Source organism: Pleurodeles waltl, chromosome 6 (genome assembly GCF_031143425.1).
Source record: "Pleurodeles waltl isolate 20211129_DDA chromosome 6, aPleWal1.hap1.20221129, whole genome shotgun sequence".
Lineage (NCBI taxonomy): Eukaryota > Metazoa > Chordata > Amphibia > Caudata > Salamandridae > Pleurodeles > Pleurodeles waltl.
In genome coordinates this window covers 36,286,982-36,305,367 of record NC_090445.1, presented here as the reverse complement: position 1 = coordinate 36,305,367, position 18,386 = coordinate 36,286,982, and the positions used below count along the sequence as shown (strand labels likewise).

The window sequence follows — 18,386 nt, the reverse complement described above, 5'->3', positions numbered from 1 at the left end:
CTCTTTATCACTTTCAGCTGCTTCAGGCTCCTTGTCACCTTCAGCTGCTTCAGGCTTTTTGCTACCCTCAGCTGCTTCAGGCTCTTTGTCACCTGCAGCTTCTTCGTCGCTGTCTGAACTTTCTCCTTGGTCTCCCCCAAGCGAGTTGGTGTCTTCGTTGTCGGAGAATATCTCTTTTTCTCCTGCTTCTGTCTGTTCGCTTTCAGTTCGTTTTTGTTCTGTCTCCGCACTCGGCACTGCTTTATCAGGCACTGGTACTTTCAGCGCTTCAACTTCCTCATCTGTGGGACACAACACCTTCTTTGTGTGACTGGCGTGAATCCAGTTGGGAACCCCCGCACACTTCACAGTGGTAGTTGTCGTCAGGATCACTTGAAAAGGGCCTTTCCAACGGGGTTCCAGACACGATTTTCTCACGTGCTTCTTTACCACGACCCAGTCACCTGCTTTCAGTGCGTGTCCTGGACCTTGGATCGGTGGCAAGGTGGTCGCTTCCACCTGGTGAGAGAAAGAGCGAACCACGTCAGCCAGTCCTTTGCAGTAGTCTAACACCATATCATCTGTAATATTCAAAAGCATGTTTGCGGGAACTGCAGGAAGTCTCATAGCCCTGCCCATGAGAATTTCGTGCGGAGACAATCCAGTTTTTCTATCAGGAGTGTTTCTCATTGACATTAGCACTAAGGGCAATGCGGCAGGCCATTTCAAATTTGTCGATGCACATATTTTTGCCATTCTAGATTTCAGCGTACCATTCATCTGCTCCACCAGTCCTGATGCTTCAGGGCGATAGCTACAGTGTAGTTTTTGCTCAATGTTCAGTGCTTCGCAAAGTAACTTTATCACCTCGTTATTGAAGTGACTTCCCCTATCTGATTCTAAAGAGATCGGGAATCCGAAACGTGGTATCAACTCCCTCAACAATAGCTTGGCAACTGTAAGGCTGTCATTTCTACGTGTAGGGTATGCCTCAATCCAGTGACTAAAAATGCACACAATCACCAGCACATATTTCAGACCCCCATGCACAGGCATCTCAATGAAGTCCATCTGCATGCGGCTAAAAGGCCCGCTTGCCCTACCAATGTGACTCGCACTCACAACTGTTCCCTTTCCTGGGTTCATCTGCTGGCAAGTGACACATCGATGGCAAACTGCTTCTGCAGCTTGGCGAAATCTGGGGTTAAACCAATCAGTTTTGAACAATCTTATCATGGCATCTCTCCCTAGGTGAGCTTGCCCATGATAGAACCGCGCAAGCTGTGATAAGAGACTATTTGGCAAAACATATTTTCCCTCGTGTGAAACCCATAACTCGTCTTGTCTCTTTATACATTGTGATTTAATCCAGGAATCTCTTTCATCCTCCCTGACATTATTCTGTAATGCTTTTAATTCTTCTATTGTATCTACAACCTTCAAGGCAAATGCTTCAGCTGGTTCGAGTTCTGGTTCACTTATTGTATTCCAATCATCCCTTAGCAATATACAGTTCAAAGCACAAAATCTTGCGACTTGATCTGCATATGCATTTCCCAGAGACACATAGGCCCTCATTCTGACCTTGGCGGTCGGCGGAGAGGCGGCGGTCGGACCGCGAACAGACCGGCGGTATTAAAAATGGCATTCTGACCGCGGCGGTCACCGCCGCGACCGACCGCCACTTCCCCACTCCGACAGCCACGGCGGTCATGACCGACGGGCTGGAGTCTGCGCACTCCGGTCCGGCGGTCGACCCAAGACCGCCAACGGTATCATGACCCTGCTTACCGCCGCGGTTTCTGGCGTTCGGGAACCGCCATGCGAACCATGGCGGTAGGCACTATCGGGGCCAGGGAATTCCTTCCCTGGCACTGATAGGGGTCTCCCCCAACCCCCACTGCCCCCCCGAGTCCTCCCCCCACACCCTCCACCCCCCTGCCACCCTCCAGAGGTGGTACGAACCCCCTCCCCACCCCCACCCCGACATGCACATACACGCACCCCGACATGCACACACCCCCAACATGCACATATACACACCCCCTACACACACACATACACAACGGGGACACATACCCGCACACATACATGCCGACATGCGCACCCGCCGAACTACACACATTGCCCATAGGCACAGCAGCACTCCCCGCCCGCATGCACGCACTCACACACCCCCTCTACACACTCACACGCACACCCCCATGCACGCACACATCACACAACACCCCCCCACCCCCTCCCCTCACGGACGATCAACTTACCTTGTGCGTTGGTCCTCCGGGAGGCGACGGGAGCCATAGGGACGTGACCGCCAACAGAAGACCGCCAACAGAAGACCGCCACACAGAAATGTGGGTCGTAATTCTGGGGGCGGTGTTCTGCTGGCGTGGCGGTGGAGGTTGACCAGTCTCCACTTTCCCGCCGACCGCCAGTGTGGCTGCTGGCGGTATTCCGGCGGAACGCTCCCAGCGGTCGGAATACGCGCAGCGGCATACCGCCGCGGTCGACGGTCTTTACCGCGGCGGTAACTCGGCGGTCTTGCGAAAAGACCGCCCAGGTCAGAATGAGGGCCATAGTCCTGTCCTTTCGTGTGAGCACTGCACTTTACCACTGCAACTTCGGCTGGCACTTGAATGGCATGTAACAATTCCCTTATTCTCTCCCCGTTCTTCACTGGGGATCCTGAAGAAGTCAGGAAACCTCTCTGTGACCATAGTTGTCCAAAGTCATGCACAATCCCAAACCCGTATTGACTATCTGTATAAATGGTGACTTTCATCAATGCAGACAGTTGACATGCTCTGGTAAGGGCTACAAGTTCTGCTACTTGTGCAGAATAGACTCCTTGAAGCCATCCTGCTTCCAAGACACCTGTTACAGTACATACAGCATATCCTGCTTTCAAAATCCCCATCCCATCTCTTAGACATGAACCATCAACAAAAAGAATTTGGTCATTTACATCAAGCTTAGTATCCTTGATGTCCGGTCGAGGTTTTGTGCAAAATTCAGTCACCTGAAGGCAGTCATGCTCGACGTCTTCAGCGTTCTCAATTTCGGCGTTTTCTCCAGGAAGCAAGGTTGCTGGATTCAACGTAGTGCACCTTTTCAGCTGCACATTCGGTGAGAACAGAATTATCGTTTCATACCTTGTAAGTCTTGCTCCAGTCGTGTGCTGTGTTCGGGAGCGGGTCAAAAGTATCTCAACTGAGTGAGGGACCATGACTGTTACTGGGTGTCCCATCACTATTCCTTCACTCTGAGTGAGGCTGATACCAACTGCTGCTACGGCGCGCAAACACCCTGGGAGTGCTGCTGCAACCGGATCCAAAGTAGCTGAAAAATACGCTACTGGTCTGTTTACGCCACCATGGGCTTGTGTTAAGACAGACAAAGAACATGCATCACGTTCATGGCAAAACAATGTGAAAGGCTTCGTGTAATCAGGCATACCTAAAGCTGGAGCCCTGCACATGCATTCCTTTAGTTCAACAAAAGCATCCATCTCATCTCCTTTCAGCTCAATTTCATCCAAGGCATCCTTCTGGGTCAATTTCAGTAGGGGCTTCGCTAGAGACGAGAAGTTGGGAATCCACTGGCGACAATATCCCACCATTCCCAAAAACTTCCTCACCTCCTTCCTTGTCTTTGGTGGACTCATTTGGAGTATGCTTGTAATTCTTTCCTTCATTATTCTCCGTGACCCTTTCTCTATTTGGTGACCCAAGTATTTCACTTTCTTCTGACAGAACTGTAATTTGGAAGGAGACACCTTATGTCCATTCCTTCCCAAATGGTTCAACAGGGCAATGGTATCGGCTGTGCAGTCACTTTCTGTCTTTGATGCAACCAGTAGATCATCAATGTACTGTACTAGGGTTGACTCAAATGGCAGTTCTAATGCTTCCAGGTCTTTCTTTAGAATCTGATTGAAGATTGACGGTGACTCAGAAAACCCTTGAGGAATTCGACACCAACTGTACACTCTGTCTAGGAATTTGAAACAAAAGAGGAATTGGCTGTCCTCATGGAGAGGCACAGAAAAGAATGCTTGTGACAAATCGATGACTGAGAACCATTCAGCATCGCAAGGGACTTGAAACATTATCACGGCTGGATTCGGTACGACATGGCAGCACTTTATTATGATGTCATTTATTTTCCTCAAATCCTGTACGAGTCGGACTTTCCCACTTGGCTTTATTAGTCCCATTATCGGTGAATTACATGGACTACTTAACACTTCTTTCAGTACTCCCTGCTTTACAAATTCGTCAATGAGTTGAGCAACTTTCATGAGGATATCTTGTGGCATGTGGTATTGTGGGGTCTGGGGAAAGATCGCATTGGGCTTTACCATCACTTTTACTGGTTCCACTCCTTTCATCAATCCCACCTCTTTCCCTGTCATGTCCCACACTTCCTTTCCGACTGTTTCCCGTAATTCTGCTGGGATATCTTCTTCAGTTATCATCGGGAAGAGACAAATCAGAGGATACTCTTCGTCGACTGTTTCCATCTCATCCCCCTCTACACTGTCCTCTTCCTCCCCATCATTGCTCGTTTCTATTGTTATTCCTTCGTTTGAACACATTATCGAACAACCCAATTTACACAATAGGTCTCTTCCTAACAGTGCTATCGGGCTTGAGTCACACACCACAAACTGATGTACCCCTTGATAGTTACCGATGCTGACTGGTACCGGATCTGTAATAGGGTTCGTCAGATGTCTGTTTGCTACTCCCACCACTTGAACTGTCCTCCCTGAGAGAGGCAAATTTGGAACTTCACTGCTCTTAACTGTTGAACGTGTGGCTCCCGTCTCAACCAAGAATGAGACACGATGACCCATTACTCTTCCCTCTACGTACGGACCCCTTTGATCAACTTCCAAGGATGCCGCAAGCACACAGTCTCCTTCTTCTCCTGAACTTTCACTCTCCCATACGTTATTTATTCCACTCTCACTGTGTAAGGGGAACTGTTGTACGGTGCCATTTGTACTCATTACCTGACCCGTTACCTGTGGAGGAACCATCACTTGCTGCTGACTCATTGGTGCCAAGGGTATTTGCATTTGCTGATTAGGTACCATGGGTAACTGCTGTTGCATCGGCTGCATTTGCGTCATCTGCATACGAGGCATCTGCATCTGCTGCGGCTGCATAGGTTGTAATCCCTGCAATTGATTTACAGTCTGAAAATTTCGGTCCCCTCATTGTCTGAAATACATTGACATCATTGTTTTGCTGACCAACACCTACACCTGTACCTGCACTTACACCTGCACCTACACCTTCCTGTACCACCATCGGGCACTCGCGTTTCCAATGACCGACTATTCCGCACACGTGACACTGCATCACCTTCTTCATTGCCTGTACACCCGTCACAACAGTGTTCAAATCCGGACCATTATTCACAAAACCTCCTCGACCTCTGCCTCTGGCCTGTGGCTGAAACGCCATGTTTCCCTGCAACTGCAACTGCTGTTGCGGTACTTGCTGTTGGAACCCTTGCATCCCTTGCAAACCTTGCAGACCTTGCAAACCTGTTTGAGCTGCCTTAAGCTGCATCATCATCACCTTCTCTTTCAGCTTTTTCTGTTTCACTTCAATTTCGTAGCTACAGTATTTCGCATAAGTCAGGACCTCGTCAATCGGTTTAGACTGCCAACAAATCAAATGCGACTTTATCATCTGACTTATCTCTGGCCTCAGCCCTTCCACAAATCTGAACACAAAATGAAGCATGTCCTTCGCCTCAATTGTTTCCGTGCCACTGTAATTCTTGAACGCCTTCAACAACCTCTCATAGTAACTATGAATTGATTCTTTAGTCTCTTGGGCAGTTCGGTCAATCTTCTGCCAATCCACGTTTTTCGCGGGTACCTTCGTTTTCAAATGCTCAATCACCTTATAGTACAAGCTCATCACCATAGGTGATGGTGCGCCCGTTTCCCTGTGTCTCTCCGGTTCACTTGCCGGCCAACCTACAGCTCTTTTGCAATCCTCCCACAAATCTGCCGGAACCACAATCTCAAAGAGAGTATTCAGGTCTTCCCAGAGGCACTTTGCAAGCTTCACAAACCTATCAGTCTGCTGATACCATTCAATCGGCTTCTCTCTTAGTTTGGGAAAATCGTCCGTAAAGGACTGAATGTCGCTTCGGTGCCATGGTACATGTACTAATTTTCCTCCTGCTGTCTCCCTCATTGGTAGCATTGTTACTGTATCACTACTCTGTGGTCTTTTCTCATTGTGCTCTGTAGCACTGTCCCTCCTCTTGTCCTTTCTCTTTACCCATCTGCTTTCCCATTTGTCTAGGCACCTCCACACTTGTGCACTCTGCAGCAATTCTTTAAGGTGTGTCTTCATGCCTGCTGACCTCATGTGTTCAAAATCTGTTGTCCCAAAATCTAACCTGTAGCTCCTGCTCAAGTGTTTCGTCTTGTCTATGTCAACCCCGTTTCTGTCAGCTGCTTCCTGCAAGCTCTTATGTATCTTGTTCACTTCCTTCGTAATCCTGGGACATAGATACCTCAGCTCTTCTTCTGTGTAGGACTCTAACCTGTTCACACCCATAGTCCCTTCCACCAATTCTTGTGCTTCCATGTTCAACCTGACCCTATTCATGTAGTCTTCTCCTTTCCCACTAGCTGGACTTTGTGTGGAATTCAGACTGTTGAACCACTGTGTCAACTGTTGCGCATTCACCCCCATCAGGGTAGCGTTTACATCGACTGCCATCGATGGCTGCGGCAGCTTTTCAGTGTTCGATGTGAGAGGTATTATCAGTGGGGGGCTCGACCTTACCAGAGTTGACTGAGCACATATGGGACTAAACTCCATCAAGGACCCAGACCCAGTTGGCTGAGCCGCTATCGGAGTTATCCCTGGAGTGTTTTCTATGCACCTTCTTTCTGTCCCACTCTGCAGCATTGATCCCTGACTGTTCAGACCCAAATTAGGCTGACTATACAGAGGTACCGCTGGACCTACGGTAATGGGTAAGGATATCGCGTCTGGGTTCTGTCCATTCCCCATGTTCTGAGGCATGTTCATTCCCACACCATGGGTCATCATCGCCGGCATGCCCATCTGGCTCCCCGTCATTTGAACATGTGCATTTCCTCCCTGCATCTGCTTCTGAGGCATCATAAACTGAGTTGAGTCAGCTCGTGCTATTGTTTGGTTGTAACCATTCTGTACGCCCCTTACGGTTGGATCTAGGATCATCCCTCCACTATTTTCACTACTGTAGTACCCTGGCATCTGCGGCTGATAATTTTCTGCGGGTTTCAACACGGGCACATCTGGATATATTCTCCTAACCTGCGGTATCTGCGGGGTGAGCAATAAACTCGGGTCCTTAGATCCCGATGACGTTCCTGGACTCTGTGTTTCATTGCTCTGTACCGGTGCTGGAGGGGCAGAACTGGTACTTGGACCTTGTCCATTCTCTGCATAAGGCGGTGGACGGTCGTTCAGCAATTGCATTATCAACTCCTCATCCTCTAACTCCTCTTCTCAACTTTTCCTCGTCCTCTCTATCCTTGGAACACTTTCTGTCTGTCTTACATGTGGCTTTCTTCCCTGTCTCTTCTCCTTCCTTAGTAATTGCGGGGAACAATTTTATCCCCTGCAATACATCTGATCTCCACACCTTCTGTGCATTATCCCATCTAGCATCCGCTAGTGTCTTTTCTACCTTCCTCATTCTGGTCTCGAACTTCTTTTGCTGTTGCTGTCTGGCCATCAGTTCCCAAATTGCTAGAGCCTCAAACTGTGCTGGCCTTGGAGGCACCTTCATGTCGTACATCGTGAATCTCAAATTCTCTAGAATCCTTATATTGAATGTCCCATGTATCGGGAACGCTACGCTCCCATGTTTCTCTGTCAACTTGTGCCATTGCTTTAGCCAAAGGCACGGAGCTACCCCCTTTTCCTCCATTACAATGTAAGCTGGTGTACCCTCAGGCGGCGTTTCCTCTCCTACGCTCGCTTTAATGTAAGACTCCCCCTTCATCGCGCTCCTGAATGCTTTAAGGAATTTCATTTTATCGTCTTTGATTTCACAAAGTATATAACCAATATTTGACTTCAATTCCACAAAACTTTAATCAATAGGTAACTTTAATTCCACAAAATTTGTAATCAATAGGTGACTTTAATTCCCGGAATACTCTTCACCTGCCTTTCCCCTTCCAATCGAGTCCCACGGACTGCGTCCAATCCGTGCGTGACCCGTCTCACCCACCAACCTATCCCAGCGCGGCTCTTAGTGACGTCACACTCACACACACTGCGGCTGACAAAGCCTAGCGGCTAGTCCTCCTTCACTCACCTCTTTCGTAACAACTTCTGCATATATTGCGAGCTACCAAAAAAATAAAACAGATCTGTCGGTTTACTACAGGAAGGGTAACACAATCGCTTCAGGACCTTAGGGACTTTTCACCAACCTTGGCCACTATTCGATCTCTTTCACCAGCCTCGGCTGCTATTCGGTCTTTCTCAATCCCCACATTCGCAAGCAAATCCGACCCGCAGACCTACTCTCAACTTGTCAATGATCTGTTCTAGTGCACTTAGAATCTTGTCAAAGCCCGAAGTCGAAGTTTCTTTCACTCCCTAACACACGTACCAACTCGTTGACCACGCCCGATCAACCTACTAAACCGCCCAGACCACAACATGGATCAACATACTCCGGAGTCTCTTGACCTCGCAGGGCCCGTCTCAACAACAACAACCACGTGGACCTTTTTATGCACAAAGCGCCACACGCACATGAAGTTCGACGACTTCCCTACTCTCACACTCGGAGCCGCACCTCCGCTAACTTTATGAAGTTCGACGACTTCTCTACTTCTACACTCGGAGTCGCACCTCCGCTATCCTTAAAAGAAAATCCTCGCAACCTTTTCACACACCCTGCGGCAATAAGCTGTGCAAGCGCAAAACCCTAACTTCACTCATACCATCACTAGTACCGCCAACGCTGTTTCCACACCTCCGTTCTCTCCATTCGCAAGCTCCGAGATCCCGGGAAAGTCGTGGTGGACCTAGCCCATCATCATTTTGTCAATCTATTTTATCCAAAAAAAATCTAATTCAACTTCTCAAGTGGGGTCTCAAAATGCGTAACCGTTAATTCGACACCATGTACTTTAAGAGTACAGGGTCCCAAAAGACGTAACCGTCCTCTGCTACCATCTACTGATAGAGCGGAACGTGGTAATAATTTTACCTGCGTTCGGACGCTCTTTAGGCCGATGAATCTTTTGACTTAGTGGGAACTCTCTGTACTCTTAATCGATCAGTCTCATCAAATCAATAATCAATAACGAACATAAGCAACACCTTGAACAACATAACACTTCACAATTAATCCAGAATACATTTCGGCGAACCCTGACCTTTCAGTCAGGAATAACCACACCAGTTTATTGCAAAGTTAGTGAATTTATTTCCCTATATTAACAAAGCTAGCACAATATAAATGTTTCTCAACACCAAATGATAAACATATATGAACATTAATAGCTGTCCATAACGTCGAAACAAATGTAATCTATGTAGCATTTGAATCACAAGGCATTCGATAATGGCAATGCAAAGCACTAAGACGATAATCTGTAATGAACTAATTGCGTACATTTAGTCAGCATAACAAGATCTCAAATTGCATCGTGCGACATGTGGAATCCTCGTCTAACCTCAAATTAGCATCGGCATGTGGGTCTTCATGCAAAAACAATTTAGCAACATTAATTTAGAAAAACTCCTAACTAGGGCTCTTACCAAAATCAGCAGTTGGTTACCTAAAAGAAACACAATGCAATTTTACAGTTTCCTTTCATATTTACCAATTACGATCAGCATACAAGGAAGTCTTCGTCTCACAGGTACCATTCTTCGGTCATCATGGGTACCCTTTCTCGATCGGCATGGGACGGGACAAAGGGGCAGGGGTGAACGGGGCAATTGCCTCACGGCGGCAAGGTAAAACTACTACTTCATGCAAAGGGACAAATCAAAGTTAAAGTCTCTAGGGCAAGAATCATTTAAGTCTCTTTCTCTCGATTAGAGAAAGCATCAAAGTCTCTCAAAATGGCGTCGCAGCAAAGTGGGCCATAATAGCTACGAAGTCAAAATGGCGTAGTGTCCGGGTAATGGCTACTTTCTCCTCGTGCACCTGGGTTTTATAGACAACAGTTCAAGTCCTGTAGGGTCTCCATTGGAGGGTTCATAGGTTAGCTTCAAATTGACCAATCAAAAACGACAGTTCTCAAGCTTTTACTTAAGCATACATTATCCTTGGAGATGGGTACGCAAATCGCAACATTGTTTCCCAATTAGCTTACTCTCAGAGCCTCCATTGTCCGCACCTGCAAGTCGACCTTGAATTAAAGAGAAAATATGCCAGGCTGGCACTAACTTTAAGATAAGCATGTGAATGGTTTCTGTGGAAAAGTACAGCTTCAAGCAAAAATACACGTTTATTAGCACAGTGGAAAAATACGAGCATCTAAACCGTGAGACCAGGCAACTAGGCCAAAGCCTCCGCTAAAGTAATGCTAAGCTAAAACATTTCAAACAAGCAAATCGTAGTACACGTTTATGATTATGTCGGATTAGTGCAATTCTAATTCACCACGTTATATAAAGCACGCGTATAAATGATGGCAAACTACTCTGAGGGCACATTTTGTCCCCGTACAATCTTTATTAATTCGGTTACTGTCACACACGATTATTTCAGCACTACGTTTAAGCGTTAATAAATCAAAACCTTCATTTTCTGCTTCATCACTGTCACAGCAGCAGGGCCATGACAAATGGGTGATGGGTTATTCAATTGGAAGAGAACTGTTAGCCTGTGTCTAGCTGGCGAAAAACTTCCACTACCAAATTCAGTTTGAAAATGACCACCAACCTCTGATCAATATTTTGTCACTAAGGGGTGGGTTGAATTCTATAGTCAGCATTGCCAGGTTATGCTCAAAATTACAGGAATATTGCAGCAATGTTTTCAGTGTTTCTGGAAAATGTAACAAATGTGCAGATTTTGTTTTTTCTGGAGCATCTTGTTTGGATCGGGTTGGTGATGAGGATGATGGGGGTGCTCTGGGTGTGGTCGTGAATGTGCTTTGCAAAATGTACCTCTGAAGAAAGAGGCATGGTTCAGGGAGGATGCAAATAATAAACTTTCTCAGGTGGCTGATGAAGTAAGTGTGACAACCAACATTGTGTTCAGGAAGGACACATGTGTGGGTCCAGATGCAGTAAGGGAAGCCATTCACACAATTTTAGTGGCCAAGAATGGATAGTGAAGCAGATTACTATGAAAGGAACTGTGAAGAGTGTGTCAATTGTGAAAAGCCCATCAAATGTGTTACACCCCACAAGTATCCAGTTACGTGGCCCCAATCCCCATGGCAGAAGTTAGCCTTTGATGTGTCAGGTCACTTTAAAGGACTACCAGCGCATATGCATAAGGCATTGTGATGGTTGATTATTTCTCAAAATGCCCTGAAGTAACTTGTGTTGAAAGAATATTAATCGAGGAAGTTTTGAATTTCATGAGGATAATATTTAGCACAGAGAGGTACTCTGAATTTACTGTCACTGACAATGGTATACAATTTTCATCCAGTGAGATGGTGGAATTTCTGAATTCTCATAGTGTAAAGCATACGTTTTTTGATAACCAATTTTATTGATTTTTTTAACAGTAATAACACACAGTAAGATCAGTTCCACATGTCTACGCGGTAGCCACACATCCAATTTACATACATTAAACCCCCACATCCAGTCCATAATGGTACCACCACTTGCACTGGTCTTGTCATGTCTTCAAGGGCATCCTCGCGCCTCGTAAGTCGGCCGCTCCTGGCGGGCACACCAGTTCATCCCCATCCACCATTGAGGGGAGTTTCAGGGGCTTTCATTTGCGAGCAATGTCACACTTGGCCACCAGTGTGATCAGCCCAATAAAAGTGTGTTCCATCCTATGTCCCCCAACCTCTTCTAATAGGCCCAACAATGCAATCCTGAGGGTAAGGTAAATATGGCGACCCAGAACTATAGAGAGCTCCCTCTCTGTCCCCTCCCAGAAGGTGTTCAATTTGGGACAGGTCAAGACCATGTGGAAGAAGTCAGAAGCTTCCAAGGAGCATTTCATGCATTGGGCCGCGGAGGGGTCATATAGGTAAGATGTAAGTAGTTAAGTTGGAGCATGTGGAGGTGCGAGGGAATGGCAGTTTCACAAGGGGCCAGTCTGGCCTTACGCCAGTCATCTTCATCGAGGTCCCTCACCCATGCCTTCCTCCCCAGACACAACTCTGGGAAGCGGTCTGGAACATTAATGACTAGAGAGTGTTAGATCCTAGAGATGGCTCCCTTGCCCAGCCTTCCCATCAGGATTTTAGCTTCAAGAGGGTTAAATTCTGGAAACTGTGTGCCCGTTAGAATGTCTGCAGATAGGGCATAGCGCAGCTGTAGGAATTGAGGAATCAGTGTGTGGCAGAGCTTGTACTGCTCTTGCATTTCCTGGAACTGTAGCATGGCGTCACCTCACTAGTCGTCCCCCAGGTGAATAATCCCTATTCTGTCCTACAGCCCTAAGACTTGTAGGCCAGTAAGATGATTTAGCCATGTTCCTTGCCACAACAGGGTCAGCTCAGTGAACATGCTCTCCCATTTTACAAATCGAAGCTCCACCATCCAGCACAGCAAGGTCACCAGTTTATGGTGAGGAAGTGTTTGGTGGATTGGGGTCCCATAGAGCAGGCCTAGGAGTCCAACAAGGCCCAACAATTTAAATTCTGCCTGATAAGTTGAGTTGTCCCATCCCCCTGTTAAACCAATTGCTGATTGTCACCAGTTGCACAGCTATATAATAACCATGGAGGTCTGCCATTCGAAAACCTTCATCATAGGGAGAATGTCGGCCATTGACAAAGCCCATGCCATAGGGACCTCCCACCCAGAGGAAGGTGGCAAACTTCTAGACAAACACCTGAAACCACCTCCTAGGGATCGGTTGGGAGAAGTTTGAGAAGATATACAAAAAGCATTGAAGATTCATCATTTTAAAAAAGACTACCCACCGTAAAAGATTCAAGGGTAGCCAGCCCCATTGTTGCAGATCTCTATTCAGTCTGGTCATCAGGGAATGTAAATTAAGACTCCACTCCAATGACAGTACACAGGAGATATAGACACCTAAATATCTGAAGGATAAACAGCGTAGCGGAATAGCTGCACATTAAGAATGTCCACTTATGTCTCCCTCGACTGGTACCAACAGGGATTTGGATTCATTAACTCAGAACCCAGAGGCCTCTTCATGAAGACACAGAATCTCCAAGCATTGAGGGCCCAAGGACTGTGGGCCCTTCAAGAACAGCAAAATAGCATCAGCATATTGGGCAATACACTCCTCTGGGCCCCCTCCCAAGGATCATCCCCATACCAGATTGTTCCAACAAATGAGTCATGCCAGAGGCTCAATCGCTAGGGCAAATAAAAGTGGGGAGAGGGGACATTAACCTGACCCCAGGAATAGTACTAGCATAGAAGAGGCCAGCAAGTTTGTGGAAGACCACCCTCTGCAGCACTGCTTCAAACGATGTGCCTGGGATAGGGCTATTGTAGTCTGCGGATACAGTGGCAGGTGTTCCTGTTTGGCATAAATCCACATTGATCCAGGTGGACCAGGTAGGGTAGGGCCTGGCTCAGCCAGGCAGCCAAGACCTTTGCAAACACCTAGACATTAGCTTTAATAAGGGAAATAGGCCTACACAGGGAGCTGCGGTCCAAAGGCTGACCTGCCTTGGGGAGCATAAATATAGTTGCTGTGTCTAACCCCGGGGGAAACAAATCTTGGCCTGCCGCCTTGGTGACTGGGGTGGTTCCTCATTCCATCCATCATTTGTGTTTGTTTGCTTTTGTCGCCTTAAGTGCGCCGAGTATGCCCAGACGTGGGTACCAGACTCACTATGCCACTGGATTCAAGCTAGCCTGGCTGATGAAGGGTGGTACCCTAAAACCAGTCTCAGGATGCATGTTTCCGGGCCAGGGAGGACCTGGCCTGGCAGTTCGGGCTGGACTGTTCCCATGGGGAACAGGGTCAAGACTGATTTGCATATGGCTGGGTCCAAACTGGGGTGGCATGGTGACCAAAAAGTTGATGGATTGAATCCAGATCTGTGACTGGGAGTGAATGTTTGATTGGTTCTGCATTCTGTCCATCATTTGTGTTTTTTCACTTTCTAAAAGTTGCATTTCTAAAATAGTAATGTTAAATCGGACTTTATTGGTAGAGAGGATTTATCGTTACTATTCCAAAGATATGAGACATGACAAGGCTACTCCTTTCTGATCAGTAATTACAGCTTAAAAGTATATTAAGGAATTCTCAATGCTGGCCTATGGTAGAAGTAGGCCTCACAGTAGTGAAAAACAACTTGGGGAGTTTTTCACTACCAGAACATGTAAAACTTAAAAGTACATATTCTTCCTTTTACTTACCAAGCACCCTGCTTTCTGGGCTACTTAAGGCCTACCTTAGGGGTGACATGTAATAAAAGAGGAGTTTAAGGCTTTGCAAGAGGTTTTAATAGCCAAGTCGAAGTTGCAGTGAATCTGCACGCAGAGGATCACCAATGGCAGGCCTGAGCCATGTTTAAGGGCGACTGAAGTGGGTGGCACAATCAGTGCTGCAGGCACATTAGTAGTATTTAATTTACAGGCCTTGGGTACATGGGCTACCATTTTACAAGGGACGTATAAGTCAAATACATTAAATATGTCAATTGTGTATACACCAATGTTACCATGTTTAGGGGAGAAGCTGATGCACAATAGCAGTGGTCAGCAGTGGTAAAGTGGTCAGAGTCCTAAGGCCAACAAAAAGATGCAGCAAAACTGTGAGGCAAACAGGCAAAAAGATTGGGGTAAGGCAACTCTAAGGCTGTCAGGCCTAACAGCCTGTCTATAATTTAATCATGGAAAGCTTGTGGTCATACCACATAAGTCCTCATTCTACCACGGGGATCAATCCCTTGAAGTTATTAAGGTGCAGAATTCCATCCTCTGATGTGTGTCCATGCTGGTTCCTCAAGAGATGCTCCCAAGCCTAATGTAATGGTGAACGTCTGAATTACAGTGACATTAGAAGAAGGGTGGAGAGGAGCTTTGTATGGCCAAGCAGATGTACAATGTTGCACATAATGTTAAGTGTCACGATCTGTGTGTGGGAGATACTGTGTGCATCAGGTTACCAGGAGGAGTGGAAAAAGGCAAGTCTAAATGTTCCAAACCGTTAAATCTTGTACATTTGAATAAAGGGAGTGTCATTACGCAAGATGGTAAATGCTGGAGTAGAAAGAGAGCTGCCAAATGTCAGGGAGGGATGACGCATTCAGATGTGGAAGAGGAGGTGGGTGAGGCTGATGTTGGATACGCATATTTCGACCCTGATATTGTGCCCAATCCGGTCAGGGATAATCCTGGCATTAACCAGTCTTCAAGCACGCCTGAGTAGGGTTGAAGGGGCCAGAGAGGAGTCCGACTCTCCACATCCCGTTGGTGATGAATGCATCATAGCAGAGAGTTAAATCATCATTGAGGCGACAAACTCCCTCTTGGAAGATTCTCCAAGGATAATTCTTCTGTAAGGGGAAGGATGTGTTGCATCTATTAATGTTTTTCAATGTATATTGTAATTCACATTTATTACTGTTGCTTATATATTTGGTGGTGTTTAGTCTTTATTTCCATTTCCCTTCTCCCCAAGTGGCGTGTTCCATGGAACGTTGGAAGAGAATTTATATATGACGGTTGGGGTCTGCGCCATTTTATGTATTTTCGGCTCTCTGACTAAAGAACACAAAAAAGGTTTTGCATCATTCGAAAGGGCGAGGATGTGGAGTTACGGCCAGAACTGCCCACCTTGGACCTGGGGAGCCAGGTTCTGGTCGGTGCAAACTGCTCTGATTCTGGGCAAATTACTTAAACTCACCATGCACAGCAAAAAAGGAAGGTGTCCCTGTGTAATATAGCTGGTGTTCCCTTAAAGCACTCAAATACGCTACATAGAACCTGGACAAAGTTAGAACGCGGTATTACACCAGTGCTTAATTTGAGCCAGTGGTCTCGGGTGCGAGACATTGGCACTTATTTTTCTGCCTCAAGCATTTACTGCGAGCAAAAGACACATGGGAAAGACAGAGGACGAGACAAACGAAAAATCATCACAAAGGGCCAAAGCAGAAAGCTGCAAGAGTGATCTGAGGGGCAGGGAGTGGTTGTAAATGGATTAAAGAGGCCCGAGATGGCTTTAGGATTACGCTGCATCAGCATTACGTGCTCGCACATTTAATTGTAGCAGCCGCGTGTTTCAGAGTACGGGTTTGGACATCAGCCGTTTTTTATTTACAAATTAAGCAATGTTATATTGCTGCTCGGGTGCAGTTTCCGCACTCATTTTCTCAGAAAAAAAACCCATTAGTAACAAGCACGGCTTAAATTCCACTTTTAAAGCCACGTCCTTCATAGTTGTATCGCCTCGCCTTTACAGTTCATTTTGAACTGTGCCTTTTACCCATAGACATGAAACATTCTCTGCAAGTTCATAAGGACCCCAGAGCGATGTCATATTTTACTAGATAGTGCGACCAAAACGAAAGATCGACTCTAAACACTATGGACATAAAGACAGACTCGAATACACCCAATCGTGCATTTATCAAAAACCAACAGTATCAATAGAAATTCTAGAATGTGCCTTTGATGATGTCTGATTGGGTTTGGTGACGGACTCTGACGTCGTTCATTGGATGGCCTATTAAAAACTACAGAAAGAGCACATTATAAAATGAGAATTGTCGAGGCCCTTAACTGGAGCACGAAGAAACAAATTAGAAAAAAAGCGAGTGGGGTTTGTTCCCCAAGACGTCTAGAAAAAGTATCTCAAGGACTCACCTGACATCGTCGTCACAAGCATGGCTAACAGACACCGATAATTCATCTCTAGTTCTTCATGTGAGGTCTGACCAGACAATGAGCACCACCTGTGGCTAGGCGTGGCCAGTAAGTGATGTCACAGCAGACATGGGACGGGCAAGTATGCTCAGACTGGCGATGAGGCAGGAAGTGATGTAATGGAACTTGTTTTTATCTGTCTAGTGAAGAGATCGTATCTATTTAACAAAAAGAAGTAGAAAAAGCTCAGCTGAGGTCAAAGTGAGGCCTGGTTTCAGTGACAACCTCGACCAATAGCGCAAAGTGACCACAAACACAAAGCATCTGCGAGAGCGAGTTCTTAGCTTTGTACATTGAATGTGCTTTCATCATTTCATAAATGTTGGAACTTAACTTTATGGGGACACCTCTGATACTAAATGACTCCAAACAAAGCTCTACCCCCCTCCGTTGAGGGCGCAATCCCCAACTCCCCTTAGTTTGGAAATGTATCGTGGATCACAGCCAGTCTAGTCCATGTCTCACACTGTCCATATAAGGTACAGCACTGCTCATTTCTGAATCCTGATTGGCTGGTGCAGTGATGACTCTGGCTCAGATGTTTAGGACCCCTTGAGATGGTCTTTTCATTCTTCAGCAGGACAGACTTTGAGGACCAGTTGAGTACTGTTGAGTAACACAAACGTCTCCCGGTTGGATCCCTGTGAGTTCCCTGCTCATAGTCACACAAGGAAGGTGGGTGAGGCGGTCGGGGGATCCAGTCCACACATTCTGTTGTCTGCTCTTAGACAAGACTCACCTCTAGTTTCTTGTTTCTCCATCTTTGGCCTGCCCTCTTGGCTGATCTCCCCTTCTTCCTTTTCTCAGTTGAGGGGTTCCTTTACAAACATTGTCCAGTTTTAGCACTGGAAGCTGGTGAAGGGATTGTGGGGTGCAGCGGTTAGACAGTGATCCCAAAGTTGTGGTGCGGCAGACTATACAGACGCAAAGGGTTCATTGGATGGTGTTACCGCCTCTGTCTCTGTTTATCTCTCTCCATCCTCTTTATATTTCCCTCAATACCCCATCTTTACAAATCTCCTTCGCACTTTTCCTGCTTTACCTGTTTCACTGCCTTATGTGTCTCTTGCCTTTTCTCACACTGCTTTTCATCTTCTTGTGATATTCGATAATTATGCCTTTTTTCCGTGACACTCAATTTTCTTCTCCATGTAGTCATTCTATTTAACTATTATTTTGTTGATCTCTTTTTTTCAGGTATGATTTTTTTCCTTTTATCATAGGTATCCTATTCTTTTAGCCTTCTATTTCTCCATTCGACTTATTTTCTTTCCTCTTACTCTCTTGTTTACTTTGCTTTGTGTTCAGTTTTTGCTTCGAATTCTGTTTTCCTTTTTTATGACG

The 18,386-nt window shown here is 46.3% G+C and overlaps 1 protein-coding gene across 1 annotated transcript in view; it reads right to left on the bottom strand.

Annotated features, from left to right (window-relative positions):
- Positions 1-17,124, bottom strand: part of LOC138299118 (V-set and immunoglobulin domain-containing protein 2-like) — a 108,222-nt gene extending 91,098 nt beyond the window's left edge. The window contains exon 1 of the mRNA XM_069237156.1: positions 16,983-17,124. Coding sequence (XP_069093257.1) covers positions 16,983-17,028 — 46 coding nt within the window. The 5' untranslated portion in view covers positions 17,029-17,124. The remainder of the gene's footprint in view (positions 1-16,982) is intronic.
- Between the last annotated feature and the right edge of the window lie 1,262 nt (positions 17,125-18,386).